General features: G+C 34.9%; 1 protein-coding gene across 4 annotated transcripts in view; it reads right to left on the minus strand.

The window, feature by feature from the left end:
- Positions 1 to 16,195, minus strand: part of LOC140446047 (zinc finger protein rotund-like) — an 814,816-nt gene that overhangs the window by 173,840 nt on the left and 624,781 nt on the right. For 2 of the 4 annotated variants that reach the window (XM_072538556.1, XM_072538557.1), the window contains exon 6: positions 118 to 168. The exons of the other annotated variants lie outside the window; for them this stretch is intronic. In XM_072538556.1, the coding sequence (XP_072394657.1) occupies positions 118 to 168 (51 nt within the window). The remainder of the gene's footprint in view (positions 1 to 117; positions 169 to 16,195) is intronic. 4 annotated transcript variants of the gene reach the window in all.

A 16,195-nucleotide genomic window follows, 5' to 3' on the forward strand; every position in this document is an offset into this window, starting at 1 on the left:
ATTGACGAAAAAATAAATAAAAAAGTTGTTGTGCATATCATAGGGTTGTTACAGGTAGTGATTTTTAGGTTTTTGTCTAATAAAACTTTAAAATAAAACTTGTATTTTTATGCTTACATGTTTGGGCGCTGAGAAGAGATGATCTGAGGACATTCCCAAATTTTCACCCTTGAAAATCAAAAAACTAATTTTATTCGATAACCAAAACCCATGAAACTAGGAAATATGCTATGAATACTATATAGAATCGGTGTTTAGACCTACATATAAAGCAAATTGAAATAAATGATATACACACTTTAAAAGCTAACAAAACAGATTAGCTGTCAATTCAAAAAGAGGGGAATTTGAAACCGGCGGTAAAAGTCCACCTCTACAGCGTAGTGGTATAATAATAGTGTCGTACCAAGTGAAGTGAGTCGCGAATCAGAAAACGAAACTCTAACGTTCATCTGCAATTACAAAATAAGATTCACTGTAAGGACGCTTAAAACTTTTGAAACAGTAAACAGTGATAAAAATATATACAATTTGTTTTTAGTTTTTATATTTTAGTTCTAAACATGCTTCTCAACTTTATTTAGTAACATTTAACTAGGTTTAGTAACTTTGGTAACTGTCCTAAACTAGTTTTTTCTCAAATGCGGATGGTTCCTTCAATTGTCATATTTTAGTTCCTTCATTGATTTTCTAGAAGGTTTACAAAATCTTTTATTATAACTTGATTACAATAATTTTATTTCTTGAGTTTTTTTGAACACAATTTTTGGATTGAACGTCGAAAAGACAAAAATAAAAAACATAATTTTAATTAAAATCATTATAGTGTAAAGCTGTCTCGCCTTCTGATGGTGCACCCTGAGTAAACTAAATGAGCAGCAACATCGAACCGACCAACCGTCTTCCATGTCTCCTGACGAACACGGTTCTTCTTAAAACCATCCGGCAATTGGACCAACAATCCAAGTATGCTTAATAAGAGGGCATTGGCCGAAGCACGAGCAAATACATCAGCAAGCTTCTTGCAGAAAATAGTATTCACATGACCACAATTCTGGAAACACACACTGTTGATGAATTCCAACTGAACAACCGAGATCAAATTCCAGGATATAAATTAGTGGCCACACATAATCATCCATAATACGGGATTGCTACCTACTGTGGAATAGGCATAAAAAATGTTAACACTATACACTCTTACTCACCTCAAGAACTCTTCATACTAGCAACCGTAATAAAAAAATCACAATAGGTAATATATAAAAACAACCAAACGCAATAGGAGCACAAAAAGTGCTTCCTTCTTTGAAGTCCTTCGTTTTTTTCGTTTAAAAAGTCAAAACTGCACATACAAAAAGCCTGTAAAATTATGAGACAAATAGAAGCCGGGCAACTTTTCAACACACTAGACTTAATTAAGTGTCGCAAAGCTGCAGGACAAAATATTTCTCGAGATCATAAAACAACCTAGTCCAAAATAGTAGTTCCTAGTTTTTTTCAACCAGATAATGACGACATAGAAGCTCCCTAAACTATTCAAACACAGCAAAGTCATGGCAGTCTGCAAACCAGGCAAAGACACTTCACTAGTGAAGAGTTACAGACATATCGCCTTTTTAAGTGACTGCTATAAGATTTTTTAGAGGATACTCTAAGAACGGCTTTAAAAATCTAGTCGTTGAAACAATTCAACGGAAAGAATAAGCCGTATTTATGCCGCGAAGGAACTACAGTGATCCAGTTTTTTCTCTAACAACATTTCAAATCAAAATGGCAGTAGCTTTCATTGATATAACTTGCCATGACGACACAGCATGGAAAGAAGGCAAACTACTTAAATTGTACCAGATGGTACCACACAAATAATTTAATAACCTAGTAAATAGTAAATTACAAAATGGCTTACCCCAAGAGTCGGTTCTATTGCCGCTCTTGTTTAACATTTACACTTCAGATGCTCTCATTACAATCTAATACAAATTTATTTATGCAGATGATATAGCTTTATGTATACAAGAAAAAAACATCGAAAACGTACAAGCTGTTCTAAAAGGCAATCTAAATATTATTAACACATATTTTAAAAAATGGGGTCTTTAACCAAATCCTACAAAGACAGAAGTCACTGCTTTCCATTTAAATGGCCGTGAAGTAAACCAAAGAATAAACATAGAAAGCGAAGAAGTTATTCTAAAACATAAACCAAATCCAAAATATCTCGGTGTATTACTAGATCGTACTCTAACTTTCAAGCAACACTTAGATCAGACTGCAACACTTTCATATGCTTACAAATACGTTTTGGGGAGCCAATGCCGACACAATCAGGACAAGCGCATGTTTATTCAACAGCCGAATAGTGTGCTTCAGCCTGGCTAAACAGTTACCACATTAACGTTCTAGATGCAAAATTTAATCAAACCATGAGATATATTACGTGTACCATAAAGAGTACGCCAACTTAATGGTAAAAAATCATCACTGCTAATAAATACCGACACCCACCAGCTAAACCAGGACCAACTGCGATCTCGAAACCCGCCAACAAGAACAGCTAACAATCTTCCAAACAATTTCACAATCGATGAGCATTTGATAGGTAAATTGAACGAAGAAGTGAACCACGCATGTATAATAGAAAATCCCACAGTTAAACCCAACGGTTTCTCTCTTCGACTCTGAGAATGGTGTAATCTGAATCGAATCACAGTAGGTCATGGAGTATTCAAAAAATCACTTAACCAGTGGACATTGCAGACAGTCCAGTATGCGAGCAATGCAATGCCGTTGAATAAACAGTCCTCCCCATCACCCAAGAATCTTCAGCCACACGATTTGAAGGTAGTTTAAACGAAATTCACGAACTAACTCCTGGAGCAATGTTTTCACCCATTTCATTATAATGCGCTGTAATTATTTTTTATAAAGGGGTAATAGTATTCAGAGTCTATGTTAGCTATTCTTCATGCCGAGAGATGACGACTATCAATAATTACAAGATCAATTTGTTAATTTTTTTAATAACGGATTGATTACGGCTGTCGCCGCTTCTCCGCCCCCAATTTTCATCTTTTTCTGTCATATGCAGTTGCCTCTTCTAAGTCTCTTGCCGCCATTGCTTCATCAATATCGTTGCGCCAACTTCTTCGTGGTCGTCCTCTCTTTCTTCTTTCAAGAGCGATCCATTGCAGTACTCTTCTAGGCCATCTTTACTCTGGCATTCTTTTAACAGGTCCGAACCATACTAATTGTTTTCTTTCTACGTCCTCATTGATATTTCGCTCCATCTTCATTTTGTTTCTAACTCTTTCCAGTTTCGAACTACCGCAGCTTCGTCTCAGATAATCCATTTCTGTCGTCATAAGTTTGTTTCTATTAGCTTTGGTGACGTCCCATACTTCCGAACCGTAAAGTGTACTACTTTGGACTATACTACCGTAAATGTGTTTTTTGGTTTCTCGTCGAATTGTTTTTTGCCAGAAAAGAGAGTTTAAGGCACGGGTCGCTGCTCTACCCTTGTTTATTCTTTCCCTGATTTCATCTGTGTTATTTCCCTTCTTGTTGAAAATGACCCCCAAATATTTTCAGGATTGCACGCCTTTGATCTTGTCGTCTTCCAAGACTAGGTTCAATTTGTTCATACTAATGTTAATTTATTAAATTCTTTATTTCTATATACCTTATTTGCAGTAAAATTATATACAATTTAATTCCCAGGAAGTTTTACCGTAATTTCATCTTGGAGATTATTAGTAAATGTGCATTCAAGTCCTAACGTTTTTTACTAATTAGCCACCATGACCAAGACCAAAAAGTTGCTTAATAAATTAAATCTAATTACAGAAAATTAACATTCTCACTTAAGATTAAATCCATTTGATATTCACATATCAAGTTAGACGACTTTGCAGATATGTTGACATTTAAAGCCTTTTGAATATTCATCGATAGAGAACAGGAACCATGACCTTGGTTATGATATAATAAACTAACCTATCTGCGATATGTTATCGATAAAAAATTGTAAATATTTGATATTTACAGAAATGTGTAAGTCGGTAGAAAATAGGATTCTATGGAATATTTATGTGTCGACTGTATTTTTTTAATTATACAGTAATCCCAGAATTTGGCCAGACTCTAATTTGTATATGTATGCCTACTATTGGATTTTGGTTACCTCCCAAAATGGTATAAAATATTTCCGACAATTTTAAGATCACAAAAGATCTTTTAGACACCGTTATGTCCTAGATTGTTGTAGAAGGGATTTCGGCAATAAATTAATTACCTTGAACGATGGAGTCCGTTACTTTATTAAAAAGCTTTATTTCCGGTTTATAACATCCTGCGGCTTCTGATTCCCAGTCTCTATTTAGGTATATCAGCCCAATCTTCTGGTCATAGATCACTCTCTGACATTACCTTTTGGACTCCTCGTTTTCTAGTTGATCGGCAAATTTTTCTTCGTAAAGCGATATATTTGTCAGGTATTACCTCCTTATGTATGTGCTTAATATTTTTTCCATACACTTTAGAACAAAATCTTAGGCTAATAAGTCTGTATCACTTTGTTTCCTTTCGAGGGTGTTTGTCACTCTTAGGAATAAAGCAGACCATAACCTGTTACCATCCTTTAAAATATAACCTACTATTAAACTAATCTTGAATATTTTGCTAGGCGAGGCAGTAGGATATCCATGCGCTGGTGGAGCCGATCTGAAAAAATATTATCCTCTTCAGAAGACTTATAAGTGCAAGAGAAATCATTAGAATACAACAAACCGGCACATCTATGTTTCGTGGACCTTACAAAGGCATTTGACCGGGTCAAATTAAAAGACGTTATCCACTTACTGTATGCAAGAGAGATACCTCTAGGAATAATCAAAACGATCGAAAATATCTACCAAAACAACACAATAAAAGTAAAAGTAGAAGAAGAACTAACCGACCCTATTGAAGCTGGCAATGGGATAAGACAGGGAGATTCCCTGAGTCCTCTATTGTTTAACCTGATTATCGACAAAATAATAAGAAAAGTAAGAACTAAAAAAGGATAACATTTGGGAGAAAAGCAACTTAAAATAATCTGTTATGCAGACGACGTAATACTACTCTCTCAAAGTGAAGATAATTTACAACGTATGCTGTACCAATTGAATATAACCGTCAGAAAATTTAACATGTTAATTTCCCCAAAAAAGACAAAATGCATGGTTACAACAGCAAATTTACTAAGATGTAAATTGGAGCTGGAAGGTCAGATAATAGAACAAGTGATGGAGTTTAAATATCTAGGCATTACATTATCTAGCTATGGAAAGCTCGAAACCGAAGTGGAAGATCAATAAATAAAACAATATGGCGAAATAAAAATATCGGGAAAAAACGAAAAGCAGAATTTACAAAACAGCCATCAGACCAATATTGACATATGCGGCAGAAACAAGACCTGACACAGAGAGGACAAAAAGGATGTTAGAAACAGCAGAGAAAAAAAAACACACATATAAGCCGAATGACAACAAATAGAGTAGTAAAAACGGCAAGAAACGGTTCCCCAATAGGAAGACGATTAGTAGGAAGACGACGAAAACGATGGAACGACAACTTACTGAAGGAACATTGAAAACAGACAGAGTCATGTCTATATAAAAAGAAAAAGAAGAAGAAGGCTTGTAGGGTTTAAAACTATTGATAGCACATTATATTTATTTGTTTGTGAAAACCTTCTCTTTAAACTTCTTTTTAAAAATCTTTCTCAGTCAGATGAAGCAGAAATCTTCAATAAATATACCACCACAAAAGTGAACACTCTAACGCATTTCATTCTATTTTCTTTGATTTTCCTAAACTTACCGTTTGACTTTCTCAGTAATCAACAAATATCTAGATTACGCTAAGTCTAGGAGTCTACAATTTGCAAAACATGCCTGTGGCCAATAATGTTAAACGAGGTAGAGATAAGATATAAAAAAATGGCAACAAAAATAATACTAACAATACCGACAACATAAAAAAAGATCTATTAGGCGACCTCCTATTAACAGAAGAGAGGCTAGAAAATTTTAAAAGGAAATCAAGCAATGCACCCAAGGATACATAACAAGATCAACAGTCTGCAAGGACAAAAATGGGGCAATTATCAGCGAGAAAGAGGAAATAATGAAAAGGTGGAAGGAGCATTTTCAAGAGCTGTTAAACCCAGAAAAAGAACAAAACGAAGATGAAGAGATCCCCCACACAGCAGAACAACTAGTTGAGCAACCAACATTGGAAGAAACGATAAACGTCATAAAACATCTAAAAAATAACAAAGCACCTGGCATAGATGGAATAACTGCAGAACTGATAAAGAATGGTGGACATGCGCTATGGAGGCGTATCCATAAACTAATCGACCGCATATGGACACTAGAAGTCATCCCAGAAGATTGGAAAGTGGGAATCATACTTCCTATGTACAAAGGGGGAGACAAACGACTCTGCAAAAATTATAGGGGCATAACAGTTTTAAATGTCATCTACAAGATATTATCAGGAATTATATATAGCCGCCTGGAATCGTTTTCGGAGGAGATTATTGGTGAATAACAATGTGGCTTCAGACCAAAGAGGTCAACTATAGACCAAATACATATGTTAAGAGGTATACATGAAAAATGTGTTGAATATAACATACCTATTTACAACTTGTATATCGATTTCAAACAGGCGTTTGATGGAGTAGATCGACAAAAGATGTTAAAGCAACTATCTATGTTAGGGATACCCAATAAGTTGGTTAAACTTATACGAATTACTCTGGAGGGTTCCAAAGCTATGGTGAGAATAGATGGAGATATGACGCAGGCCTTTGAGATTGAAAATGGAGTAAGACAAGGGGATGCCTTATCAACAACACTTTTTAATCTAACTTTAGAAGCTGTTGTTAGAAAACTGGATGTAAACGGCTGTATTAATACAAGATCTATGCAAATATGCGCATATGCGGATAATGTTGCCATAATAAGCCGCAACAAAAGGGTATTGAGCGAAAAAGTTATAGAACTGAAACGAGAAGCTGCTACGTTTGGTCTATATATAAATGAAAGTAAAACAAAATATATGGAGTGCACAAAATCGAATGAACATGAGAATCTGAAGGTAGACAACCATACCTACAAATATGCCTCCACTTTTCCCTACCTAGGCTCAATAATAAATGACAACAACATCAGTCAAGAAATACAAGCACGGATTCTTAGCGGTAATAAGTGCTTTTATGCATACAAAGACTTAATGAAAAGTAAGTTACTGAATCGTGAGTCTAAGCTGAGAATCTACAAAACAGTAATTGGACCAGTGGTCACATATGGATGTGAAACGTGGACCCTCTCAACAACTGATGAAAATCAACTGATAATATTTGAGCGCAAAATACTAAGGAAGATATTTGGACCAACCCAATGCAGCGATAGTTCGTGGAGAATTAAAATGAACCACGAGCTGGATGAACTAATGCAGAGCGCAGATATTGTCAGATTTGTAAAATCACAAAGACTAAACTGGCTTGGTCACCTAGAAAGAATGCCAGATAATCGAGCTGTAAAAGTAGTCCAGGGATGGAAGCCCCAAGGAAACAGAACAAGAGGAAGGCCCCGTAAAAGATGGATAGACGACGTAGAGAGGGATCTTAAAACCATGAACATCAGGCAGTGGCGAAGGAAAGTATCCGACAGGGCAGAATGGAAGAACATTGTTAAGCAGGCCAAGACTCACAAAGAGTTGTAGCGCCATTAGAAGAAGAAGAAGAGGCGACCTCCAAAACAATGGAGGAACAGTCAACAGTTAAATAAATGCTGCGAAAACCTTTTTCGACATGTTAACGTTGGTGATCATTTTGTAAAGAATATGTAAGAACATAAATAATGTTTTATTTATTTACTTTACAAATTTAATGAAATATAAATCACATAAATCAGCAATTGGAAACGTCAATTATTTAATTATTAAAAAATAATATTAAAAAATTCAAATAAAAAAACACAAATTCCACAAAACTCAATAAAATGTATCCTAACATTATTTTATAATTAGATCAATACATTAAATTTATCTATTTTATTTAACTGTCAATAACCTCCTACTGAAGAATCCTCTTTTCCATTTTTTGTTAATCGACATCCGATTGCAGCCGATCATTTGGTAATTCATATATATCTTCATCAATTTGAATCTTTTGGTAATAAATCTAGATGATCCAACTTTCACTAACGGTTTTAGCATGCTATATTAATAATTCCGTTTGCGGCCAACGTTAATTAAATTTAAAATTAATACGGGACTGTCGATCGATTATTTATTAAATTTTCTTTCGAGAAATGGAACACAATATTATTGGCACTTTTTTGTATCTAAGAAATACGGATAGCGGGAAAAAGTTCCTTTAGCTTGAGAACCACCATAAAAAATGTTCGATATTGTGATAACTTTAATATATATATATATATATATATATATATATATATATATATATATATATATAAAGGAGAAGTAAATAACACGATGGTAGAAGAATATGAGGAAGAGAGACAATGCGATATCAGAAACACCGAAAGACAACATAAGGATTTTCACGAAGGCGCTCACTAAAACGAAGAAGCAAATCGGAATTTTTTGCCATCCTAAGAAATTCATGAAAAACATGGAAAAACTATTGTTCAGAGCTCTACAGGGAAGAACACGTAAATCTAGGCCACACTTCAGCCCTCGAAAACATCGCATACAACCCTGAACCTGAAATTCTGCTGTCCGAGATTGAAGAAGCTGTAACTCACCTCAAGAAGAATAAATCCCCTGGCTGCGATGATATCACGGGAGAGCTCCTTCAGAACATGGGAGACAAAGGATGTTACATAATGTGGAAACTTTGTAATAAGATTTGGAGATGCGGAAAGTGGCCCAGAGAATGGCGCACATCATTGTGCATACCAATCCATAAAAAAGGAACAACTACAAAGTGTAGTAATTATCGTACCATCTCACTGATTTCCCATCCAAGCAAAATATTACTAAGAATCATTAAACGCCGTTTGCAACAATACTTAGACAAACAAATTCCCCAAGAACAAGCAGGCTTTGTCAAAGGGAAGGGTACGAGAGAGCAAATCCTTAATATGCGGCAGCTCATAGAAAAGGCACGCGAATTTAAAATTCCAATAATAATCTGTTTTCTAGACTACCAAAAGGCATTTGATTGTGTGAAGTGGGAAGTTCTCTGGACAGTTCTTCATGAGATGGGAGTTCCAGATCATTTGGCAATATTAATTAAAAACTTATACGAAGATAACTCAGTTAAAATAAGAATTGAAAACCAGCAATCTGATACCTTCAAAACCAGCAGAGGTGTACGACAAGGGTGCATACTATCTCCAGACCTGTTCAATTTTTATGGAGAATACATAATGAGGAACGCACTCGATGGATGGAGAGGCGGCATCTCCATTGCAGGAAAAAAGATCTCAAACTTAAGATTCGCAGACGATACAACACTGATAGCAACATCTGAAGAAGAGATGTTGAGACTGATAAAGAGAGTAGAAACCGAAAGCAACAAGTGTGGGCTCAAGATTAATAATCAGAAAACAAAAATCATGATTGTGGACCACGCGAATATCCTCCAAACAACAGGCGCCCTAAATCAATTCGAGAAAGTAGACGAGTTCACGTATCTAGGATCTTCCTTAAGCAATGCAGCCTCCTCCCATACGGAAATTCGCAGAAGAATAGGGATGGCCAAGAACGCGATGAGTCGACTGTCAAAAATATGGAAGGGCCGCTCTTTATCCAAAAAACTCAAAATGAGACTGGTACGGACACTCATTTTTTCAATCTTCAGTTACGGTGCCGAAACATGGACAATAAAATCAGAGGATAGGAAAAGGATTGACGCATTCGAAATGTGGTGCTGGAGACGAATGCTACGCGTCTCGTGGACTCTCAGTGTCTTGCAAATGTTTTAAAGTTTTTTGGCCACATTGCGAGAAGAGACAATGACAACTTAGAAAGACTAATTGTGTGCGGAAACGTAGAAGGACGTAGAGGCAGAGGACGCTCACCTATCCGATTTATAAATGAAACACCTATCAAAATTTTGATAGATTCAGAATCTGAAATATCGCTGGTAAATAGAAAATTAATAAATGAAGTTAATTTGACAAATTTAATCTATAAAATACCTAAGGTGAAGTGGGCGCGAACAAACAAACATTGGCGACAATAAATGAAGGCAAAAGAATCATGGTACGACTGGGAAAAAAGTATTTTTCACTACAATGTGTGATCATGCCCAATATGTCAGATAACATGATAGTAGGCGTAGACGAGCTATCAGAAAAACATGTAGTGATGGATTTCAAAAGGAGAACAATGAAAATTAACGATGAAGTTGTAGAAGTGGTATTTCTCAAAAGAGACGAGCCGAGAAGAAGAAAAGAAAAATATTGACGAAATTATTGCCTAGAATTCCTCACAAGAGGTGTGTCCAGAAGAACAAGAAAAGAAAGAGATAGAAGAATTCGAAACATGGCATTCCGCGTACGACAGGAGCAAAAGAAAAAGAAAAGAAGACGAGAGAAAGAGAAGAGAAAACACTTATACATGGGATACATGGAACGAGATCAACATAGACGAAAATACAGAGAATAGAGTCGAAACGGTATTTGAAAATGGGATGTATGAGGACGAGGAGACAGAATACACCGTGAATATGTGTAAAAAAGACAAAGAGGATGAAATGAACTAATTTGTGGACAAGGACAGGAAAAAGAGATGCGTTTAATTTTGAAAAATTATAAAAATTTAATAAACGAGGAAAACAGAGCGGCCAGAAAATACGAGCACTCATTTTAAGTTAAAAATTTGGAAAATTTTCGGTCGAAGACATACCCGATACCATATAAATACCACGAATAGATAGAATGAAAATAAAGGTTTTTTTGTTTGTAAGAGCAAAAATTCAATTATATAAAAATAGTTAAGCAACCACAATAGTTTTGAAGTTATGTGTTGAAAAATTTGTTGCATATGCGGAAAATATTATCTTGTCATCAGGCGGGGAGTTGTTATGGTTTGAATTTGGTCGACAATATTTAAAATAATATCAGGATATGGTTTAATTTTATCCACCAATAAATTCAACCTTTTAAAATATGAATGTGTAAATTTGTCCTCCTAAGCCATATTTTGGCCACTTAATTCAACAAAGCGATAGCAGCTTGTGTTAATAGATTTATTTTTTTACATATTTCGTATAGCCCAGAGGACAGAAAACGATATTATTAAATCGTTTTCGTTCATGGCCGCCAAAGCAGGTGGCACCTCTGTACGCTAACCACTGCAGTGGTCAAGTTTTAGGAGACACTCGTTGGACTTTCCGAGTTTGAATTTGCACCAGCCCAAGTGTCTGATGAGCCTGGGATAGGCTGAAATGATTCATAACACTTTATTGATACTGATTCAAGCACAGATAATTTAACGAATTTGTCCTTCTAGGCCATATATTTGGCCATTTAATTCAACAAACGATAGCGGCTTTTGCTAAAAGATTTAATCTTATAGAGATTTAATCTTATAAAGATTTATTCTTAAGCTTTGACGATAACTTACAATCTTATAGTAAGAATTCTGTTTGTTTCTTTTCATTTGTGTTCAACTAATTATTGTTGTGTATTGTGATTGTGTTTGAAAAATGTCAAAACAACTGAATAGTCGCTGTAGAGAGCTGGTGACAAAATTATACATTTTTATACTATCTTTTAGAATAATATGAATTAAACGTATCTCCTTTCTCGTATAACTGAAACGTAAAAAAAGTTGACTAGTGCTTATTCTCCGTTCATAAATTGTTGAGAGCACGAAATGTGCCTCAAACTCATAAAACGGTCGTAAACCATAGGCGTTCCTGAGGTGTTTATTCATTAAATAATAATATAATATTTTTGAATACTGTTATATATATATATAATATTATTAATATTTTAATACTAATATATTTAGCAAAAAAACAATTAAAACTTTCACGGCTAATGTTATGTAATTATATTATATTAATAAAAATAAGAATTTAACCATTAACAATTTTGTAAATAAGAATACCTTATCTCTTTGGATATTTCAATACTAATCTTCGCGTTTAATCACTTTACTAGAAAACCTGGAATTCATATCCGAAGGTACTATTCGTTGCAAGATAATTAGGATGGAATTCCCCAGATTTTTAATAATATAATGGGTATGCTTTGGCCACGTGCCTCGTTTGTTTAGTTTATATTCGAAACTTAACTTAAAAGGGTGAAGTTATTACGAACGAAAACAATTTTTTTGTTTAGTACGTTTTTGATCGCATGTAATTTACGGCTCGTCGGTGTGTCCGCGTCTACGGCAGTAATTAGCGTCTCGAATATTTCTTTTGCGAATTATATGCAGTGCGTGAGTGATTTTTTATTCCATATACCTACGAACATATACGTACCTTTCGCTCGTGCTCGTTTTGTTGGATTGTTTGTGATGGCTTCATCATCAAGTTTTACACCGGTACTGTTGCGTACAGTCAGTAAGTCTGTCTATTCACCAAGAGAGAAGACTATTGTCCTGAATGTTCACGATGCTCTGGTTTCTCAGAATCCCACAAACACTGTTCGCAACATAGTCGAAAGTTGTGCCAACATGACTGGCGTAGGAGAGCCACAATTATATATAGGTTCCTATCAGAAAGAAAAAAACACGGTATAGCTAACCCAAACACAAACGAACACTTAAAGAGAGGGAAAAAGCTTATTGAAATTGATGAATTTGCCAAAAATGGTATTCGAAGGAAAATTCATGGATTTTTTTTCAAAAAAGAAATACCAAACCTAAACAAAATTTTACAAGAAGTTAGAGACGACCCGGATTTGCCTCATATCGGACGAACTAAATTGTGGCAAGTTTTAAAAGAATTAAATTTCCGTTGGGAGAAATCAGACCGAAAATCACTTTTGATTGACCGGAAGGAGATAATATGTTGGAGAAGAAATTATCTAAGATCCATACAAAACTTCCGGGCTGAAGGAAGGCCCATCTTCTACCAGGATGAAACGTGGGTAAACGCAGGTTATAGTCTAAAAAAAATTTGGTCAGATAAAAATATATTAAGCTCTAGGCAAGCCTTTATGGAAGGTTGGTCTACTGGTATCTCCCCACCTTCTGGTAAAGGCAGTAGATTAATAATTTCTCACATTGGCAGTGAAAAAGGATTTGTTAAGCATGGTTTGTTGGAATTTCAGTCCAAAAGCACAAAAGACTATCACGAGGAGATGATAGCTGATGTTTTCGAAGAGTATTTTGAGCAGATGATTGAACACATACCACCAAATTCAATTATAGTATTAGATAATGCACCTTATCATTCACGACTAGTAGAAAGACTTCCAACGACTGCGTGGAAGAAACAGGATATTCTTGACTGGCTGCGGAATAAGTATCTGCCTTACGAAGAAGGAATGGTAAAAGCAGAACTTCTAAAAATTGCCCGGCAACACAAATCTAAGTTCAAGGAATACGTAGTTGACAAAATGGCGGAAAGGCGAAACATTACAGTTCTTAGACTTCCACCCTACCACTGCGAAATAAATCCAATTGAACTCATTTGGGCACAAATGAAAAGTTATGTGGCTAGAAAAAATACGTTATATAAAATACAAGCTGTACGTGAATTGTTATACGAGTCTTTACAACATATTACAGAACAAAACTGGAAAGATGCAGTAAGGCATGTAATAGAAGAAGAACAAAAAATGTGGGATCTTGATAACATAATTGATGCGACCGTAGAGACACAACCGCTAATTATTAACCCTCAAGATGACTCGGATTCCGAAGTTGATCCTATTTATTTTGAATTTGAATAGTTTTCTAATCGTAATTATATAAGGTAAGTAATAATAGTTGTAATCGTAAGGTATTAAAGGGGAAAGGCGCAAAATGTCGCCTGTCAAAATGTTCAATGTGTTTTAAATGTATCCATTTTTTTTCAAATCCTGAGAAAACTAAACAGCATTTTTGAAAAATTTAAAGGCAGAATGAAATATTTTTTAGAATAAATAAAAAGTTTCTTTTGCATGCAATATTTTCAATTAAAAATTATACTATATTTTCTCTTTTATTTTCACCCCTGTTTCATAACATATTAAAATAAACATTGTAGAAGTTTTCAGGGACTTTTTGCCCTGAGTAATAATGTAATCTTTCATTCTGTGTTTCAATTTTTCAAAAATATTTAGTAGTTTTCTCCGGATTCGAAAATAATGGATACATTTAAAACACATTGGAAATTTTGCCAGGCGACATTTGGCGCCTTTTTCCTTAATTAAGTAAATGTATCTTTTACAAATGACAAGAAACTTTTTTGAATAAAATAAATAAGTTTTATTAAAAAATACAATTTACATAAGTACAATTTAAAAAATATATTTATTTAGTTCAAATAAATGTTTCAATCATATACTCTACGACACTGGTCGTTCATCTCTAACCATTCAAAATACCCCCGTAATAGGATTATAAGGTATTGTATTCCTTCAGATATAAGGTAGGTTAGTCGAAAACGTCTTAAACCGTCAGTTTTAGGTTGGTTTTTACTATTATATCGTATTACCTATCCTCTCTGTATTTCAGTTTTCTAATTAGGGTTAAACTTGTAGTGAGCTATCAACAAATTGTGAACCGACTGTAGTGTATTCCTAAATAGTTGACATTTTAAAAATTCTTCACTTATTAACTATTCTGACGCTTTGGCAACGTTGTAAACTACGGAGTACTGACGTTGAACTAAATCTTGAATGAAATGAAACGATTTGTGTATGAAAAATTCTATGTAAGTATATATACGTATTGATAGTTTAGATCATAGGAGCACGATTTGTTTGCCTTTGAATAAGTAAATTTATTTACTAAGATTGATAAGGATAATAGTTTAAAAAAATTATTTTAAATATTCAAAATGCTCGCCGTTCACCTCTTGACAATGTGCAAGTCTCTTGTTAAATTCGTGTGTCACTCTTTTCTCTTCTCCACGTATTAGTTCACATTTATCAATAATTATTTGTTTCAAATCTCGAAAATATGCTGATCGCCTAAAATAAACACGTGATATTAGATAACGCCAAAGAAAAGCATTCATGAAAAAGCATTAAAATTCATGAAAACACAAAGATTATTTCACTCTGTCGGGGGTCTTTAATATATATACGAAGCAAAGATACAATAAGAGGCCTAGCAGGAAGAAAAAGCAAACTTAGATTGAAAACAAAAATAAGATTAATAAATAGTATAATTCTTCCTATACTAACATATGCATCTCTCGCATGGGGACACATATGCAATACATCAAAAAAGAAAATACAAGCGGCACATAACAACAGCCTAAGAGAAGCAGTCAACGTACCGAGATACGTAGCAGAAAGATTCCTCTTTAGAGAACTACAACAAATCAGAGTGACCGACACAATGAAAGAAAAAGCTAGGATAAAGTTCGCGGAGATAGAGAACCACCCCAGCCAAATATTGCGAGAGATATTGAGGTACGACGCTTTCCACAGATGGAAGCACAAAAGACCCAAACAACAAATAGTAGAATAAAATCATAATACTAGAGAGAAAATCAACAATCACACCAGAGAGAAAACAAAACACCAGAGAGAAAACACTTCAAAAAACAACAACAACGCACAATGAAGATAGTTCGTAGCTCATAACCCTCGTGGACAATCGCAACGTACAGCGTGGACCCAGTAAATTTGATGTAGATAATTTATTATATTAATATGCACTAATTCTGATTTTATGTTTCAGGCATCCTACAAAAAAAAATCCAAAAAACAACAAAAAACGGCTTCGGCCACCAAAAAAATCAAAAAACTACTAACAAAAACCGGCGCAAACCACAAAAAAATATTAACAAAAACCACTAAAAACTCGGGCATGTAGGGCCCAACCCCTTGAGCACCAAGTCGCCGAACTGAGCCTAGCTCAGAGCGGAGACTTGAGGCCCAAGTAAGCAATTTTTGTTCGCGGATAAGCCACATTAAGATAACAGGAATATAGCGACAATGCGCTGTCCTGAGTTTTGAATTCGGTTAGGAAACCATGTTGGGGTTCTATTACCCAG

This window comes from Diabrotica undecimpunctata, chromosome 7 (assembly GCF_040954645.1).
Source record: "Diabrotica undecimpunctata isolate CICGRU chromosome 7, icDiaUnde3, whole genome shotgun sequence".
Classification (NCBI taxonomy): domain Eukaryota; kingdom Metazoa; phylum Arthropoda; class Insecta; order Coleoptera; family Chrysomelidae; genus Diabrotica; species Diabrotica undecimpunctata.